The sequence below is a fragment of the Ictalurus furcatus genome, chromosome 10, assembly GCF_023375685.1.
Source record: "Ictalurus furcatus strain D&B chromosome 10, Billie_1.0, whole genome shotgun sequence".
In the NCBI taxonomy this organism is placed as follows: Eukaryota; Metazoa; Chordata; class Actinopteri; order Siluriformes; family Ictaluridae; genus Ictalurus; species Ictalurus furcatus.
The window spans coordinates 24,035,560-24,056,494 of NC_071264.1; the positions used below are offsets into that span (position 1 = coordinate 24,035,560).

Consider the following 20,935-nt stretch of genomic DNA (forward strand, 5'->3'; position numbering starts at 1 on the left):
GCCATAAATAAATAAAAAAGTGGAAACCGGTAAACATTTTTTGCCATGATTATAATGTATCTTAAAGATTTATTACAAAGACATGCGATCAAAACAGCAAAGAAAAAAGTGAAAAGGTATGTACACTTTACAAAGAATCTCTTCTCTGTCTCAGTTACTTATAAATATGATTCACAAAATAAAATAAATAGTTAACTTCATCAGTGTTACTTAAGCTTATCTTCTCTTTAGGAACGTTACAAAATATGACAGAGTTTAAACGCTGATTGTTTGTTCTTTGAGAATAGCATATGTGTTTCTCTAAAAATAAAAATAAAAAAATGCCCATGAGCTCGTGTCGGGTGATCAGCGCCTCCTATGCTAGCAGTCTCTTCCTTCCTCTGGTGGAGTGAAACAGTCCGGCTCATCCTGAGGAAACCAGGTCGTTTCATTGTACAGTTCTGTGAGAGACTGCTGTGAAACTGGAAATAAAAAAGTGCTATAACCTAATTAAAATGTTCTTGTAGCACCACAGGGCTTCTTTCTGAATAGTCCATCTCATCTTATGCTGCCATGGTCCTGCTGTACACATCAAAATCCAAACAGGAAAGAGTCAATGTCCAAAAAAAAACCCTGTTTATGAGCTTGACATCTTGAGATGCAAAGAAATGACCCCTTGTTGCAGTTTGCTTGAGGCACCAGTAGGGGGCGGTTTAAAAAAAAAAAAAAAGCTTATCGTTACAGTGAAACTACCTCCACATGGCTTCGAAACAGTGAGGTCTGGAGAGCTGGAGGGTTACCCGTCCCATTATAATTAAACATTTGAGCTATGCAAATATATATTATATATGTTTCAGTGGGGATTTTGCATCCTCGGTTAAAACACAGACTCTGTATATCCTCAGAAAAGAAATACAAAGAGAGGAAAAATAATAATCATTCTCAACCTGATCACCATCAACCATAGTGTAGAGTTTGTGTCATTACAACAGACAAGAAGTTTTCTGTTCTGAGAAAAGTTATTGATTCAAACTCACTTATAATGGAAGTCAATAAACAATTATTCAGTCTTTCGTTCATTTTCAGTATAGTCAGGTTGCGGTCAAACCGGATTATATTCCAGGAACACTGGGCATGAGGCGGGAGTACACCCTGGATGGGAAGTCAGTCCAGACCAGGGCACCACACACACACACACACACACACTCTCTCTCTCTCTCTCTCTCCCCCCCTACAGTTCATCATAGCTAATCTATGTACCTACCCGTATTGTTTTGGGAGGTGGAAGGAAACCAGAGAACCCAGATGAAACTCTCAGACAAAAAGGGAGAAGATGGAAAACTCCACACGAAGAGTAACCTGAGCTCAAAATCAAAGCAGGGAACCTAGTGAGGTGGCTGCGCTACCACCACCATGCTGCCTGTTTTTGTATAATCTTTTCAAGCCTAATTGTATAAATTTATGGTTTTGTTTGCAGGGTTGGGACTGATTTCATGGGATGGCACTTGGACACCACAAAACCTTAGATTTGTACTTTTTTGACTGTGTTGTGCCAGTGTCATAAATTGGATAAAACTCTAAGAACAGCTTCAGTAAGACTTTTTTGTTAATTATAATTTTTTTTTTTTTAGAGAAAGGTTTTAATTTTGAGTTATATAGTTGTTTGAGACATTTATTGACAGTGTCAGCAACTGTCCTTAGACTTCAACTATAAAGTTTCAGGGTTTATTTTTTTGTCCTTTTCTCAGTACCGGCTATTTTTTTTTGTCTGGTAAAATCACACATACGCTACAAATGCTTATGGCTGAAAACATCTTCCTTTAAAATTAAATCCACATCCTTGTAAAGGGACCTGTGAATATCTATCATTTACAATTGACTCTTCAGTTCATACTGCCATTTTGCTGCTTAACTCATACTGGTAATGGTGTGTGTGTGTGTGTATGATTTCATTCAGCTTCTGTGTACATGGCTCAGTTGCCATTATTGAGCATGCCCAGTAGCGTGCTAGCCTCCATGCCCTGCTGCTGTGCCATGCGCTGCACGTCAAAGCCCATATGAGTGAGGAACTGGATGACGCTCATTTCCTGTCCGGTCATCTGATCTCGGATCGTAGGGCACGTCGGGTTGCAGTGAGGCCATGGGCAGCTGTCGATCAGATGTAGCGGGCATGCACGAGGCGGAGACCGATGACTGCTGTTGTTACGAAGGCTGTTCTGGAGGCTGCGGTCCCAGCACTGCAGAGCACGAGGCAGAGACGTGCCCTTCACATGCACATCCATCCAGTAACTACAGACAGAGCAACATAGACAGAGAGTCAGACAAGGGGCTGCAGGGTGACTGGAGAATAACAGCATCATCAATACCAGAGAAGGAGGACAGGACAAAGGCAGAATACTCACTTTCTCGTGATAATCTCGTGTGATAAGCAGGCAGGTGCAAACATGGCCCTGTCAATGACAAACAAAACACACGATCAGATCTGATCATTTAAGCCATATTGTTGGGTCATTAAATCCAGGACATGCTTTTTTTTTATGCATTTATAAATTAAGCTCAGTCAGAGATAAAGCTACTTTATTTATTTATTTACAGCAAATAATTTGTGGTTAGGCATGACCATAACAGTTAATCCTAACATTTTCTATCAGCCGCTTTGTTTAGCAGTAGTTCCATCTGCAAGGTTTATATTAAATGCACTTGTTTTAATTCTTATTGTTTCTATAGTAACAACTTCTACAAGGGCTTGTATTGCAGACACCCCACATTTTCACACTTTTGGAAAGAGTCCTTGGTGTCAAAGCTTTGTAACACTCCGAGGTCAAGCTGTAACTTTATTCGATATGGGATCAACGTCTCAATTTGGTGTTTTTTTTTTATGTCTTAACTTTAAGAGAACAAAAGAGAAGTGAGGGAATGACTCCGCTATAGCTGCTGTAATATATAATGTAACTATAAACCAATTATGAAAAGTACTAAGTGCTGTTATTGGAAAATATTTCAGGGTTGTAACAGCCATCACACCATCCCATCCCAACATTGATTATTTTCCTACGACAGCATCAGGTTTTATTCCTTACGTTACATATAAGGGATAATCATGTTCCATTATGCAAATGCAGGCTGTGCAGCACCACTTTACCCAGTCACGTACAGTCATGTCAGGGCATTTATCATCATTTACATAATCACAATTTTATCGCTCATTCATACTACAGTTGAGGTCATAAGTTTACATGCGCCTTGCAGAATCGGCTAAATGTTGTTTTATTATTATTATTATTATTATTATTATTATTATTAAATAAGAGGGATCATAAAAATTACATTTAGTTTTTTTTATTTAGTACCACCCTGAATAAGCCATTTCACATAGTAGATGTTCACATGTAGTCCACAAGACACAATAATAACTGAATTTACACAAATGAACCTGTTCAAAAGTTTACACAACCATGATTATTAATACTGTGTGTAGTTATCTGGATGATCAACTACGGTTTTATGTTCTGTGATAGTTGATCATGAGTCCCTTGTTTGTCCTGAGTAGTTAAACTGCCCACTGTTCTTCAGAAAAATCCTTCAGGTCCTGCACATTCTTTGCGTTTCAGCATATTCTGCATATTTCTGCATATTCCCTTTCCAGCAGTGGCTATATGATGTTGAGATTCATCTTTTCACACTGAGGACAACTGAGGGACTCGTACACAACTATTACAAAAGGTGCAAATGTTCATTGATGCGCAAGAAGATGACACGATACATTAAGAGCCAGGGGGGTGGGGGTGTAAACTTTTGAACGGAATGAACAGTGTAAATTGTTTTGTTTAAAGATCTGATTTGTTTCATTTACTACTACCCTTCAGAAGCTACATAAGATTTTTACATGTTTCCCAGAAGACAAAATAATAATAAGTATTGAGAATCAAGCGTATGTAAACGCTTGAACCGGTTCATTTGTGTAAATTCAGTTATTATTGTGTCATGTGGACTATATTTAAACATCTGCTATGTGAAACAGCTTCTTCAGGACTGTAAATAAAAAACAAAATATAATTTTTATGATCCATCTTTTAAAATAAATAAATTAATTAATTAAATATATATATTAAAAAAAAACTTATGACCTCAGCTGTAAATACCTTTAAACTGATAAAATGTGTAAATATTTACGGGACGTCTTTGAGAGTGTTCCTGAGCTCAATGCCCAGGTTCTGGATATAACGCCACTGGCCTTGCTGCACCGGCTGCCCCGTAAGGTGAATGTTATCAACTGTCAGCTGAGCCTCATCAAACAACCACTGCACCACAAACACTGGACCTGAGAGAAAGAGAGAGCATTCATAAGCATGACCACATCCTAAACTCTGTCCATGTTTTCCTCTCGAGTATAAAAAGCACTAGAGGGCAGCATTTGTCTTACTTTTCAGGGTAGGGTAGACTTTATAACCGAAGAAGCAGTTCCATTCCTCTCCTGTGTGAGCCAGTCTGCAGCGCTCAGGTACAACACTGCCCCAGTACCTACAGCACAGAAAACACCATGAGAAATTCTGCTCTCTTTACTTTCTTTCTATCCCCCCCCATCCCTCTTCATTTTGCCCTTGTAAGACTCCTCACCTGATGCCCCTTTTGATTGCCTCGGTTGGGGCACACCCGATGGTGTCCACACAGTCCGTGCAGCGGTACTGCTTGTTGTCCAGAAACCAGCCCGAGTCGGCCAGCCCTCGCACCTGAATTGAACCATGCCCCAGACTCTTCAGGAGCTCAGCCACACGGTCCACGTTCAGCAGAACACCTGTGCCTCCAGCACTGATACACACACACACACACACACACGATCACACACACACACACACGGTTATCTATCTGTTTTGTTCAAAGTGACATCTTAAACAACAGTGCTGTGGGAGGAAACGCCTCATTAATAAGAGAGGTCTGAGGAAAATGGCCAGATTGGTTCGAGCTGCCAGGAAGGATATAGTGTAATCACTGTTTACAACTGTGATGAGCAGAAAAGCATCTCGGCAGGCGCAAACCATCGAACCTTGAGGTGGATGGGCTACAACAGCAGAAAACCACACTGGGTTCCACTCCTTTCAAACAAAAACAGGAATCTGAGGCTATCATGAGCACAGACTCTCTCAAACTGGATAGTTCCAGTTTACAGCTGTTCCTAATAAAGTGGATGGGGAGTGTATGTACCCTTATGTACATTTCTAGCTATTAATTAGTGTACACCTAAATTCCAATCATATATAAATTCTAAGAAAAATTAATATATACATTTGTGTTACAAACATTTCAATAATGTTCGCTGATTTTCGTAGCTTTCTCCCGTTCTCTCCATCTCTTATTTGCTCTCACTCCATGGAAACAGTTGAGCATGAGGGTGTTGAAAAAACAACCCATTCCTTTAAGAAGCAACTGAACATCATAGCTTAGCAACTGTAACTAGACCCGAGTGGCTCCAACTTTAAGCCTTTAAGACATTCAGATGGCCGATATTGTAAAATGTTTTGAGGGGAAAGTGAAATTTTCGCTATTTCCTAAACCTAAGACCTAAGAGGAAGGCTGATTAAGGCTGTCAAAAAAATCACCTTCATCTTGTTCAGGAGTGTATTTCGGACAAAACATTTAATTACTGTGAAATACAGAACTGCCACAGCTTAGAATGAATCACGCAATTCTCTCGCTGCAAGGTGATGCATGCTCCATGATGCATTTTCGCTCATTATCATCATCATCTTGTGCTCTTTTATGACCATGCCATCTACATGGATCACCAGTTTATAAGACTGTGTGGCAGCAGTGTGGCAGCAGTGCAATGCATAAAATCATGCACATACAGGTCATGAGATTCAATTAATGTTCATGTCAAAAATATCAGAACGGTGTTCTGTGTTGTACCTTGTCTGTTTGGTGCTTTGCATGTTCCGAGATGCTTTTCTGCTCATCACAGTTGTAAAGAGTGGTTATTTGTATTAATATTATTATTTGTAGTATTCCCATTGTACTCTGATCTCTTTCGTCAACAAGGCATTTCTGCACACAATGCTGCAACTCACTGGATGTTGTTTTTGTTTGTTCGTTGTTTTTTTTGCACCATTCTGTGTAAACTCTAGAGACGGTTGTGTGTGAAAATCCCATGAAATCAGCAGTTTCTGAAATACTCAAACCAGCCCATCGGGCACCAACAACCATGCCACGATCAAAGTCACCGGGATCCGTAAGATTTTTCCCCATTCTTATGTTTGATGTGAACATTAACTGAAGCTGTTGAGCTGTATCTGCATGATTTTCTGCATTGCAGCGCTGCTACAGGATTGGCTCATTGGATACCTGCATGAATGTGATTGTGTACAGGTGTTCTTAATAAAGGAAGTTGGTGATTGCGTACAGACAGTTATGGAAGTTTACATCATTTTGTTCCAGGTGTCTTTGAATGGCCCATCTGCCCAAGAAGACTGCACTTCCATTTCAGAGCTACTATGGTACGTAAACAAATCTTTTACTTGATTAAATGAATATTTAGATTATAAAAGATGCACACGTGTGCCTCTGATTCCATCTATCCATCCGTCCATTTTCCCATACCGCTTATCCTACACTGGGTCATGGGGGAGCCTAGAGTCTATCCCAGGGAACTTGGGGCACAAGGTGGGGGACACCCTGGACAGGGTGCCAGCCCATCACAGGGCACAGTCGCACATACACTCCTTTACACACTACAGACAATTGGATAATGCCCATCAGCCTACAACGTATGTCTTTGGACTGGGGGAGGAAACCAGAGTACCTGAAGGAAACCTGCAAAGCACAGGGAGAACATGCAAACTCCGTGCACACAGGGCGGAGGCGGGATTCGTTCAGACTAAAATATACAGCTGTGATTAACTTATGGTTTTTATGATTATTAACTTATATATGACACATACTTCAAAGATGAAATAGATGAATATGGAAACCGTCAGTGGAATTTGCATACGCTTGTTATTTACGTTATGTTGTATTGTTATCAGATTTGACCACACAGAACTTTGATGCAACAATTTATCCGTCCTACTAAACCAGACGGTCCACATTTTTTGCTTTCTCGCGGCTTCCAAAGCACCTGAAGCGTGTACTGTCTGTACTTTTATGACTTGGTACAGGTGTGTTAAGAGGTGTGACTAAGCAAAACTGTTGACCAACTGGAGAACTGGCTTGGGGGGAGGGGGGGGGGGCAGCAGTAAACACGCACACACCCAAACACACGGTGTACTGACCTGCTCCCAGCTAGCAGGAGGACTTTTGCATTATCCAGCCCTTTTATCAGGAGTTCCTTCACAACCTCTTGAATGATCAGGGATCCCATGAATGCATAGTCATCTAGAGAGAAGGAAAGGTGTTAAACATGTATGGCTCATCTGTCATGGAAACATGAGAAGAATTCAGTGGTATAACTATGGTGCATTTTCTTCCCCATTATTATATTCTAATGATACTTGGGGCTAATTGATGGCACAATTAATGGCATGACACTCCCACACCTAGCTCTCAGTCACACCTAGCAATAATGTCATAATTACATTTGACCTACCTTTTGGAAAAAAACAAAACAAAACTTTAGCTCCAGAACAGCCTTCTACCATTTACATAAATTATCCAAAGTAAGGAGATCTGTGTAGATGCCACGAGTCCATGCATTTGCAACTTCACTTCTGTTTAACAGTCCTGCTATGTCTCTAAATAAGCTACAGTTTGTCCAGAACAGCGCTGCCAGAGTGCTTACCAGATCCAGGCAATTCGACCACATAACTCCAATCTCATCTGACCTACACTGGAAATTCTGTATCGATTTCAAACTGCTATTCCTGTCACCCCTACATGGCCTAGCACTATATTGTCTATCTGACTTACTCTCACATGGCTTCGGCTTGTTTTCGATTCCAAGAATAAAACAAACGAACAAAAAATAAAAAACACAACTTAACAGATGGTTAAGCATTTGCTTACAAAGTACCATTTTTATGGAATCAACTCCCCGAATCTTCGGGAGCCTCTAATTCACTTAACATTCAAAGCTATATTAGAAACATACTTGAAACCAGCAGCAGTACCATCTGATCATATTCTTTTTTTTTATTTTATTTTTTTTATTTGTTTCTCTTTTCCATTTTATATCACAGGAACAAGATAATCAGGGGGGAAAAAAATGACATATTTATATACACATACATACACACATACATATACATCTCTTTCTGAACTGTCTGAATCTGAACTGAAAGGTGCTACATAAATAAACTTGACTTGATTTGATTAATCTAATTAACTGGCTCAATCCAGTTTTTTCCTGCTCTTCTTCAGGTGCTATTTTTATGGTCTTTTATCATTTTTTTTTTTTTTTAACACAACAAATACCACTTCACCCAAATACAAGTGAAAAAGGGACCAAACCCCTAGTTAATCAGACCAAACCCCTAGTTATACATACTAAATATCTACTGATGCATGGATATTTACAGACCATCGTATAATTACCAGAATCAATAAAATTTCTAACAAAACTAATTACTACCAGACTCACAGAATTATTTACTGTTAAAGAGATGCTACAGTATGTCCTAGTGGCCCGCATGTGTGAGTAGGGGGAAAAACAAAACAAAACATATGATGCAACAGAAAACATTTGCTGTGTGTTCTGTCAGCCAGCTGGTTATTTTAACCACTAATATATCGGCATGAAAATCTGAAGTGAAGTCTAATTGTAGCTCACTTCAGATGAAGTCAATCCATTTTTTATAATCTTTTGCACTTGCCAGTTAAGAGCCGTCGAGTCAACTGACAATGAACAAGCAGATAAATGATATAGATGATCACTCACTTTGGTCAGTCTTTGGTGAAGCTCCACTCCACACATCACTGGAGCAGTAAGGGATGAATCTGTAATACACAACAATATACCGAACACAACAGTCAGATGCACCGGTCTAGTTTACACACATAGGCCCTGCTTTACTATGATTCAAAATAACGGTGCATGCGACACAAATCACACAAAAGTTCACGTTTCAAGAGAAGTTCACGTTTGACTCCCGGTAGAGTCAAACAGGACATAATCCTAGCTACATGTGTAGATATGAGAAGCATCAGAAAACTGTACAAAATACATCCATTCATTTTCTGCTATTGCTTATCCTACACAGGGTCACGGGGGAGCCTGGAGCCTATCCCAGGGGACTTGGGGCCCAAGGGGGGTGGGGGGGTTGTTATAGGCACCCTGGACAGGGTGCCTATAACAGGGCATAAACACAAACACACATTCACACACTACAGACGATTTAGAGATGCCAATCAGCATGTCTTTGGACTGGGGAGGAACCCCCCAAAGCACGGGGAGGACAGGCAAGCTCTGCACCCAGGGCAGGGAATCGAACCCCCAACTCTGGAGGTGCAACGCAAATGTGCTAACCACTAGGCCACTGTGCCCCCCACAAAATACATCATGAACACAAAACAAAAGACTATGTTCTGTTCAAATGGTACAGTGAAGGAGAACCTTTTCACAGCCTCTAAACACTAGTGGCCTCAAATGTGAAGTAAATATCTAATATAAAAGCAACTTTGCTGGAGTAATATTAATAGTCATTTTAATGCAATCCTACAAGAAGTCAGTACACACTCATTTTTGTGTGTTTGTGCAGTAGTGTTATAACTTGGCTTTCAAGCAGCTGAATGGCCTGTTGTTTAGCTAACTTTGCTAACAATGCTAATGATGCTAATACCAGAGTTTAAAGCTTGTAAGACCCCAGGCCATTTAAATTAAAACAGGACAGCGAAAACACTTTACCATTCTCATAAATCAGCATGAGATCATTTTGTGTGTTGTAACATGGCTTTTGAGCAGTTTAATGATGAATGGCTAAGTACGCGTGACTGTTCTCATGACAGCCCTTGCTAATGCTAACTCTAATTGAACCACCATCAGCTCTGAGGACAAAGCTTTGTGTACACAAGTGGCCGGAATCAAGGAGTAAAAATAATTCCAATCTTATTCATCTCCATCTAATCTTGACCAATTTTGACAACTTACGCACCTTTACGTGTACCTGTCGAGGGAGGAGCTGGACAACCCACACAAATCCAAGGCCCGGGACATCTATAAAGAGGACTTTGGTGTGATGGTGTCATTCAGTGACCCCTGAAGAGATTTAACACTAACCTCATTCTTGTACCCCTACTCTGACTAGAAGAATTGTCACTGAGCCATACATAGGATTTAGGCCAGAATGTTGTGTTCTGTTTACTCCTTGTTCAAAAAGGGAAAATGTAAGCAAAAGGGGAAAAGTTTAGAAAAATGGTATAATATTTGGCAGCACAGATTGGAAGATTATTTGGCAGAACAGAAGTTTCCAAAATGTAATGTTCTCACAGTGTGTACTGGACTGGCAGAATTATAAACTTGAATCGGATTTGTCTCTCCAGTTTCACAATGTGTTATGTTTCAGAATGAATTTTGTCTGAGCCAAAAATTAGGCTCCAGTATGTATAATACACAAACTTTCACTAAGCATTGTGGGGTTTCACTGAAGTAGGAAAACTTTACATTAGGTGTGTACATGGTGTAATTCAGCTGACAGTTAACACTCCTTATCCACTATGGAAGTGATATTTAAATAAATTATTGATTGGTATCACTGGAGAAGGTAGAGGATGGGGAAAGGGATGTTGGATGTAACAAAGAAATTAAAGTAACTTATGCACCTTTAGGGCAAACACATAAAACCGCACCTCACATGCTGTTTCGTTTGTAAGATTCAATTCTCTGCAGACCCTGTTAGTAAATTAGCTTGGAAATTTTTGCACACGTTATGACCTTTGCACATTTCTACACACACAAAGCTTTAACAAATCAAGGCCATGATTGGATACACGAATAAACACATGTAGAGGTTGACCAATTGATCGGTTTTGCTGATTAATTGGAACTGATAACCAATTGTTAAAAAAATATCCACACTGAGTTTTTCCCGGTTGCGTCCGCTGCGGGAGCGGCTGAGATGGATCCGCTGTCATTATACAGTACAGAGAACGGCCTCTAGAATTGAAATAAAAACTAACCACTGACAAATTTTATTGTGTTATTTGAAGTGGTTTTTTTTTTTTCCATCCATTCATTTTGGAGGTCGTTATTGTTTATTTGGACTGTTACTTTTTAGTTCAGTTTGGATGTATATCTTATTAATTTTAATATTTATTATTAGTATACATACATTAATATTTAGATACTTATTTCATTTAAAAAGTACAGTACATTTTCATGGTACAGTCAGTAGTGTTTATTTTTTTACTTTGAGTGTTATATTTTCATTCAGTATCAATTTGAAAAAGTATCAGTTTATTAAAAGGTTATCAGCAGGTACTGCCCAACTTCGTTATCGGTATCTGTGAAATCCACCAGCAGTCGACCTCCACACACACACACACACACACACACACACACACACACACACACACACACACACACACACACACACACACACACACACACATGTATAACCTTACCTACAGACCTTGGGTGGTCTGATCTATATCAAAGCAGGGTGTATGGGTGTGTGTATGTGTGTTTGGCTCGGTGTCTGTTTAAACACACATCTTGTGTGATGGCAGTAGCAGTGGTTGGCAATGAGAGTAGACTGCATTAATGAGAGCTCTCATTCACAGAGACTGGAAAGGCTTCAGGGTGTGTATGGAGAGTCTTGGTCTAGGGTACTTACACCATGTTTGCATTCCACCAGTGTGGATTTTCCTCTGGCTGAGGAGACAGAATCCCTGTACCTGAAACATACACAAAATACATCACCATTAATGCATGGACATCGTATTAAAGTGCAGAAGCTGCGACTTTGACCATTGACTGTTCATCTCTGATCTTACAGCTGTAAATTGTATTAAAACACCGAAAACACCCACCCTCTTTGACCACAAATACAACAAATACTGTATATAACGAACAAAAGTGCTTCCAATAAAATAAACCGCTTCATGTTACAGAATTCTGTTTCGAATTCAGAGATCAATGTCACCGCTTAACCAATCTGAGCACCAACAGGAAGGCTTCACTCTGTGGGCATGTGAGAGAAAGATTGTGTGTGTGTGCATGTGTGTGTGTACATGATTTGGCAGCTTTTAGTCAAAAAGAATCAGATAAAATAGCTTTGTTTGAAGGCTTGTTTTTTTTTTTTTTCTTTCAACCAAATAACAGCCTGTTACACCAGAGATGATTGCTTTAACCTCATCCCACAGCGTGTTACTCAACCTGATTAACGAATCCAGCACAATTTTGCTCCAGTCTACTGGAGCCCATCTCAGGGAAGTCAGGGCAGAAGGCAGGGGACACCCTGCACGGGGTGCCAACCTATCACAGGGCACAATTGCACATACATTCATGCACTACGGACACTTGTCTTTGCATGTCTTTGGACTGAGGCAGAAACCGGATTACCCGGAGGAAACGCCTGAAGCACAGGCGGAACATGCAAACTCCTCGGGAGGTTTGAATAGAGCGGAGGCAGGATTCAAATCCCCAAACCCAGAGGTGTGAGGAAAATGTGTTAACCACTAAGCCACCCTGCTCAGGCTTGTCAACATTTATTGCAATTAACAGAGGGCTCTGTTCACCTCAGTCCTGAAGCTCAATTTCTAAATCTGCACAGCAGAGGACTTCTGTCCGCCATCTCTGGACCTGCCTGATCCCTCCCGATGCTCTACTCCTACACTTATTTTCTGCTGTTGTGGGTGGTTCCACATGGATACCATAAAAGATCTGCACTTCCCAAAAAACAGTTTATGCCCAAGACTATGGCTGGGTGATATAACGATATAATGATAAATGAAATCGATGATCACTTTTCGAAGATGTTGTTGGTATAGTGATGTATTATTTATTTTTTACCTTTTTAATAATTACAGATGGTACTGAATGGATGCCGTCGATCTGACATTTTTTTTTGATTTGACCGTATTTTTACTTAATCTTCTTTGTAGGCATTAAAAGAAAAAGTATAGTCAAACTCGGTTTAATATTTTTGTTTTGTTTATTTTACTACCATCTTGCAGACAGTTTGTATATGTATGGTGTATCGTAGGAATGTCCTCAAGTATCGTGATATGATCTTGTCGTCATATCGCCCAGCCCTACCAAAGACTAAACCTTTCTTCAGTGGATACTTTAGTACCAAAGAACTGCTGCTGTACTCATAAGGACTATGAGGCTCATACTGAACATCTGGTCAAGACATTTTCTACTGTTTCATGTTACACTGAACAGAAGAGCAATGATATATAATTGCCAAGAAGAGGGTGATTTTTTTTCCTGGTTACTTTTAGGATTTCTTCCTCATTTTGTCTTTGGGAGATTTTCTTTGCCACGTTCACCTCTGCCTTGTTCATTCGGGATCTAAAGCTACATCCAGGTTATTGTGAAGCTGCTTTGTGACCATGTGTCTCTTGTCTGAATTCAACTGAACAATTGAATACATAGAAGGTTAGGATTTTCTCTGCTTGCAAAATGATTGAGAATAGTTGGTTAATGCGTTAGTGGAGTCATAATGAGGAAGATGTTAAATTAACCCCATATCTACTCCTGATCTTTCCTTTACAGTATATATAGGCTACATTTCAAAATTAGGGGGCATGGTGGCTTAGTGGTTCACACATTTGCCTCGCACCTCCGGGGTTGGGGGTTCAAATCCTGTCTCCGCCATGTGTGTGCAGCGTTCGCATGTTCTCCGTGTGCTTCGGTGGGTTCCTCCAGGTACTCCGGTTTCCTCCCCCAGTCCAAAGACATGAGGTTGATCGGCATTTCCAAACTGTCTGTAGTGCATGAATGTGTGTGATTGTGCCCTGTGATGGGTTGGCACCCCATCCAGGATGTGCCCTGCCTTGTGCCCCGAGCTCACTGGGACAGGCTCCAGGCTCCCCACAGGCCTGTGTAAGATAAGTGGTATGGAAAATGGATGGATGGATTTCCAAAGTCTGAATTTGACTCCTTTTGAAACAATTCCTTTACAGAAAATATGAAAAACGTCAGCCACAAATTTAACATGTATTAGACACATCACATAATAGGTTTCATACCTTTTCACATGTTTTGCACATTTTTATCTTTTACTTTTGATTTATGTGTAATCTTTTACTTGTTTTTTCACAGTTCATTTATTTATGTGAATTTTATTTCACATGATTAATTTATTTTCACGATTTTTTACATGCTTAATTTATTTTGAACATTACATTAATTTATACTTAATTTATCTATACATGTGATTTTCTTTCTGTATTAATTTTTCACGTGGTTTATACACAATTCATTTATTTGCATATGATTTTTTTTTTTTTAATTTTTCATGATTCATTTATCTTCATGGGATTTTTTTTTAAAACCAATCAATTTATTTGCACATGATTTTTTACATAATTAATTAATTAGTTCATTTTAATTAAGTAATTAATTAATTAAAATGAACATTTTTTAATTCATTTATTTTGTAGGGAATGAGATTTTATTGATCACATTCACATGATGTGACATGTGTTTACTTGAGCAAGTTCACATGAGCAATTTCAGGGCATACCATGTCGAATTGCACCTGCACGTGCTTTTCACATATTGCTCAGATAATCACATCTGAAATACATTTAAGCACATGTGAAGTATGTGATTTTTTTTTTAGATAAGGGCAGCAGTTAAGGTTCAGTGCTTGAAATCAGAAGGTTGTGAGTTCAAATCCCCAGATTGTCAGAGACACTATTGGGCTCTTGTGCAATACTGCAAACCTTCAACTACTCGGGTCTATGCCAAAAGTAAATCTTGCCTCATTTCTAAATCTATTTTCTTACTTTTTTGACATATTTGGCAAAAGAATAGCAGGCACATTTATCAAAAGAATGGTAAAATTCCATCAAGGAGCACTGCAATCATACTGTTTTATAATGAATAATATGGATAAAGACACCTCCAGCATTCACATAACCTGATAATCTGAAACAAAAGCCCATAGTCATGAGGGTTAAAGGATAGAAAAGAAGCAGCTGAGCTCACCTGTGCGTGACTGAGGCCACCTGGTAGAGCTCATCAGCCTCCTCATGGTGTCATACCTGGTGTCACAGTTGTGTTTGTTGAAGCAGTACCATCCACCTGAAAACCGTTCAAACATGAGTGCAGCATTTCCAATAAAGTGGATGCTGCAGCAACACTCTTGAAATAAAAGCGGTATTAACATGTCTACTCACCTTCGAGGAACAGCAACCATCTTCTACTTCCCCGTGACTCCTTCATGTAGTACCTGCAACCAAATGAGAAATGAATCAGGAACCACTTTTCAGTTCATTTCGCTTTGCAGATTCTCAAAGACAGGCATACCCAGAAAAGATGCAAAAGGTCATGTACATCATCTGCCTTCAGTTCTGAGATACTTAAATCTCAGTGTGGCTGTGATTGAGTGTCTATCCAATGTAACTGAGCTCAGAGTTTGAGTGTAACCCAACCCATCTTCAATCTTGAAGAATTCTGAAAAATCCAAAGTCACAGATTCCCACCCACGTGCTCTCCCCTATCACACAAATGTTACCAATCGGTGTCATGTCATGCTCAGAGGAAGGCACTATACATGAGTGAACAGACACCCATGGTTGGTTAATGTCACTCTGATTGACAGGGGAGAGAGAGTAATGCTGTCCCACCCACCCAGATTCCCAGTCATGGATAACTAGAACCATTTGGATTCAAATTCATTAATGCGGTTCTGTTGCACCACTCTGGATCTTCGATTCTGCTTAAATTCTACTTATTTTTAATCTCTCGTGTGAAATTACTGTAGCTCTCCCCAATCTGTGCCCCAGTAAGATCTCTTATGCAAGAGCCACCTAATTCTGAAGTGTGTCAGGAACCAGGCTTTATAGTGAATCTGAAAAATCAGGCCTGTTTGACGCAGACCTTTAAATCATCAGAACACTTTTGGCAAACACAAGCAAGAGCATCATATCCACCAGGCTAGGTTTGTTCTCCAGGCCAACTGATCTCACAGCCCCAACAACAGAGATCAGCCCTTTTCTTCAGATGAAAGAAATGGAAGTTTATCCTCGTCGGTTAAAGTGTTTAGACCACCTATTTTGATGACCACACTGCATGTTGAATATCATTTCTTCATGTTTCCAGAAACAGGACTTTATAGAGGAGCCATAATATTTGATTATTCCCCCACAAGCCTTCCTGAGTCTGGACAGCGCTGCATCTTGTCGGCACCAAAGTCCGCCAGCTTGCATCATATTACTCTCCAAAAAAGCTGTGCTCTAACCTTCGCCTTTGATCAGCAAATTGAAACATTTGGGTTTGATTTTACGCTGAAGGCCCTCACTCTCCCTCTCCTCGTTTTATTTGGAGCCTGTTTCAAAGCTCTCTGAAAACTATTAATAATTACTGAATTTCTGGACTACGTGGTGTGACTTCACAACAGCTAATTATGCTCAATTGCCCATCAGACTCCATTTGTTCTTCCTGGAAAATGAAGACATTACAAAAAGACATGGAGGAGCTATGAACCAGGCATTTTGTTGCGGTGATAAACACATGCTTTGGCTGTTTGAGTGCAGTGGACAGCGAAGCCTGGGTGTCGGGACACTAATCAAAAAGCTATTTTGAGAACAGAAGGCTCTCGACCTGATCTCGTTGCTGTTGTTGTTATATTCTGGTATGGATTGGATTGCAGAACGGATCCAAGTACTGTTTACTAAACGATTGCAGGGACATATTCCTAACATAATCAGTGATGTAACTCACCATGTCTGTGATGCCATGACATATCCCATGACCTATTCCTATTTCAAAATGACATTACTAGTGACTTATATATAGCTCATCACTTCATTAACAGGTTATGGTATGATGGCCATGTTCCTCCTTACTGACTTCACCAGACTTCAATTTTATATTAAATTCATGATTTTGGGCTTCTTAAAAGCACTAAGATTACCCACCATTTCTAACTGGATGATGAAAGTGAGAGTGAGAAGACACACACTTTTTGTCCAGCAAGCACACAAACAACCATAGCATCTCTTACTGTCTCTATTAAAGGGCCAGTCCATGTGTTCCGTGTTAAAGGAGGGGGAAAGTCCGCCTCAGTGCCAGACAGCTGCTAAGGAACTACACTTGTTCACTCGCTCAGTGTTCTCTCGCTCTCTTTCGTCCTCCCTTTCAACTGCTTTATCACAGAGATCAAGCAGAAGCGGAAAACCCACCAGAATAAAGCCATCAGACACACATTGCGCCAAAGATGAGAGAGTTGCGAATCGTTTCATCTTGGGGATGAGAGAGATGGATGGAGGGAGTGAAAGGCGAGGGAGGAGGGTGAGAGAAAGTGACCGTATGTGTGCAAGGTTCAAACGCTGTGAACCTACATCCTTAGATATACTCATGTATACATGCTCTGTCTTTAGTCAGTCTCTCTCTCTCCCTCACACGCATTCACCAGAAAGCCCTCTTTGATCACTGATTATGCTCAGCAGACAGCTGCGAGTGGGTGTGTGAGTGTATGTTTAAGGAAATGAATGTAGATGTGGACAGAAAAAATGTGTTTGTATTTGTGTATGGGTGTGCGTGTTACACTCTCAGTATGGCAGCCAGATAGCACTGGATCTGGAGTGCCGTGTTCCTTGGCGTGGAATCCCTTTGATGTGTCTCTGGCCTTGCTGAAAAAACTGTTGCGCTTTAACATGTAAGGAAGCAGCATGCCTCATTTTGCAGACCCTGGTCTGGATTAGTTTCGACGTTTCGGCTAATAACAGAAAACAGAGCCACTCTCCAAGAAGTGGTGCAATTTACTCATTTACACAAACCTCACACACTATTCCTTAGTGATACAGTGAGTCAGGTGCATCTAACTACCATTTGCCTGTGAGAAATACTGTAGACGTGGGCCATTTAAGACTAAATACAATTATCGAAATGCAAGCAATATGTAAATGATATAAAGTAGTAGTCTGGGATGATGCTTCTGTATGCAAGGCAAATTTCTTTCCAGAGCAACTGAATCCAATTTCCTCTGCCTGAGATACATTCGTAGAAAGAATCTCGCAACTTTTTTTTTCCTCCCTAGATCATGATTCTGATCCTAAAATGCAAAGTCACACATAGCAAGAAGCATCACCATTACCTGCAACATGTACCACAGACACATACCACCTGAGCGGGAGAACATGCTCTATTTGTAAGACCACAAATTGGTTCTGATGGTTCCCAGCCAAACCTCAACCCTGCGATCCTCTCGACATCTGCACATTTAAGACGAGTGCGGAACATTTTCTTTTCAGCATTCACAGGGTGCTTATTAAACAAGTTTGTCTGGGAATGCAGGGAATTCTCCTTACTTTTATTCTTAAATGGAGAACTGATTCCTCCCCACTTTGATTTCTGAGTTCCATATAATCAAGTAATTCACCTTTTCCTTCACCTTGATATTTTAAAGTCCTGGTCAATGTCTAGCCCTCATGCAAAAACAAAATCGTGACGGGAATAGGCTTGAAAACAGGTTGGCACTACATGCTGTGACGATTCTCATGACTGTTTAATATCACAAATCTTTTGGACAGGGTGTCACATAATTCATGCTGTCCTGTTTACCTTTATGCCGTGATGTTCCTCTACAACATGCTCACTGTGTATTTATTGAGACTGCTCTCTGTATTTATTGTACTGTCCTGCACATATCCTGTTGTTTATTCAAACTCTAGCGTGTAAGCATGTTATATACACAATGCACACAGCCGCTATCTTGTCTTGTATGCATGCTATTTCCTCACACTGTACACAGGGATATGAATGGAATTACAATAATGTTCAATATGTGTCTAGAAACACATGCTGTATTTATTACCTAGCAGAAACAAAGAAAAAACATAGTTTGTGATCAATTGTTGCTTATAATCTCTGATAAAAGTGGTTATCACTAATTATTAGTCTCTGTCATGTATTAGATTATATTACATACTATTATTATATTATATTATATTATATTATATTATATTATATTGCATCCATCTATCTTATCCTACACAGGGTCACAGGAAGGCCTGGAACCTATCCTAGGGATTTCGGGGCACAAGGGGACACCCTGGCGGGGTGCCAACCCATCGCAGTGCACACACATCAACACACCCATTCACACACTATGGACAATTTTGGAAATGCCAATCAGCCTACAATGCATGTCTTTGGACTGGGTGATGAAACAGGATTACCCGGAGTAAACCCCTGAAGCATGAGGAGAACATGCAAGCTCCTCACACACAGGGCAGAGATGGGACTTGAACCCCAACCCCAGAGGTGCGAGGAAAAAGTGCTAACCACTAAACCCCCCTACACACATACAAGGTGTTCTATGTAATGAGGATTATTTTATAAGAACACTTGGAGGATATTGCATGGCATCTTTGGCAACATCCCAAACCATGTGCATTAAATAGTATATCAAAATAATAAAAACAAACAAATTTTGCCTAAGTGGCATAATACTATTAAAACAATGTGCAGTTGTGCCTGGTTTACTGTTGGTGCTACTGATGGGCATTACCTAATTGATTCTTTTGAGTGAATCACATTAAGTGAGTTTTGATTCATTTGACTCATAATTGACACAGTGGAATTCACAATGGAATTAAATACGCCTAGCTATAATTTCAAGAAAAATCAATGCACAAGGCAAAGTATGAAATCCACTCTCACGGTTTCATATGGTCGTTTTGTCAATAAAAAAATATCTGGTTTTTATAGTTTTATGGCGTAGATATATACACTATATGCTACTTTTTTCACAGCTCAGATAAATTCTCACTTACATGTTACAATTCAGGTTTATCTGCCAATAATAAATACCACATGACTTAGAAAAACTAATTAAAACACAGTAACATCTTTTTAACGCAAACTTGCAGGGGGGATTATTTAGCTATTTGCTCTTGTGAATCATTCCGTCAGATCCGACTCAATTAAAAGATTCACTCTAAGAACCGATTCATTCGCGACTCGCCCGTTACTGATCATTGGACTGGGGCTTTATTTAGTAGCAGGGAAACGTACCCGGCGGGTGTTCCGTCGTTGCAGGTCACTGAGGAGTTCTCCAGAAAGTGAAGCTTCATGTCATCCTCTAGCTTCTGAGCCGAGCACGGGTAGAGGGACTGAGCTAGGTTCTTCACCTGCTCCATGAACGTGTCCACGTTGCCGTCCTGCACGGCGGTAAAGTCCAGAGGGAAGCTCTCTGTCGTCTCCGTCCGGTCCCGCTGTGACTGGCGAGTCTGAGTCCGGCCGCCGCGGCCCTTTCTGCCCTCCGAGCTCTCAGGAACAAGCAGGACCATCATCAACACCGCTAACATGACCGGAGTCCGTCTCCCCATCTCCAAACGGAACAATTAATATTTATTCCGCAGTAACTCCAAGAGCTTCTTGCTCGGTAACAGGTTGAGTGACAGACAGCTGACGCTCTGTAGCCTAATCACTGCATGTGTTTTCTTCCAGATTCCAGTTTTCTGTCCTCTTATAAACTACTTCTTGACTACAAGTTATAACCTAATGATGACGGTTCAGAGGTTCTGGACTATATCTCAGCTGAAACATCACCAAACATCACTTCTCCTGAAAGAAATGGCCATTCAGTGCGAGTACACATGGAAACCTTAAACATCAGTAATAGAATACCATTAAAAAAGATAAATGCCAAAAAACAACTTGATTAATCTCGCGGGTTGTAATTGAAGAACATGATAGAATGGCATCCCTTTCCACCGTCCATGTCAGTTGTGGATTCATAATTTCCACGCGACAAGCGTTGTGGGGATTTTATTCAAATATTTCGCCCTGCGCTCTCCTCTCAGCCAATCAGAGCAGTGGGCTGGTCGAAGGGGCGTGACTCATCGGCAC

General features: G+C 40.3%; 1 protein-coding gene across 1 annotated transcript; it reads right to left on the reverse strand.

Moving 5' to 3' along the window:
- Nucleotides 1-1,927: 1,927 nt before the first annotated feature.
- notum1b (notum, palmitoleoyl-protein carboxylesterase b) lies at nucleotides 1,928-20,935 on the reverse strand. The gene is made up of 11 exons (XM_053633923.1): nucleotides 20,099-20,935; nucleotides 15,256-15,308; nucleotides 15,065-15,160; nucleotides 11,739-11,799; nucleotides 8,846-8,904; nucleotides 7,245-7,347; nucleotides 4,597-4,788; nucleotides 4,403-4,500; nucleotides 4,153-4,300; nucleotides 2,382-2,429; nucleotides 1,928-2,268 (listed from the first exon to the last, which is right to left on the reverse strand). The coding sequence occupies exons 1-11, from the start codon at nucleotides 20,410-20,412 to the stop codon at nucleotides 1,953-1,955; spliced, it is 1,488 nt and encodes a 495-aa protein (XP_053489898.1). The 5' UTR covers nucleotides 20,413-20,935; the 3' UTR covers nucleotides 1,928-1,952.

Excerpts from the sequence above, each read along its gene's own strand:
- notum1b (XM_053633923.1), bottom strand. The coding sequence starts at position 20,412 with ATGGGGAGACGGACTCCGGTCATGTTAGCGGTGTTGATGATGGTCCTG. Across the intron at positions 15,161-15,255 it reads ATGGTTGCTGTTCCTCGAAG|GTGGATGGTACTGCTTCAAC; the intron begins GTGAGTAGACAT and ends AACGGTTTTCAG. Across the intron at positions 4,301-4,402 it reads AGTCTACCCTACCCTGAAAA|GTCCAGTGTTTGTGGTGCAG; the intron begins GTAAGACAAATG and ends TCTTTCTCTCAG.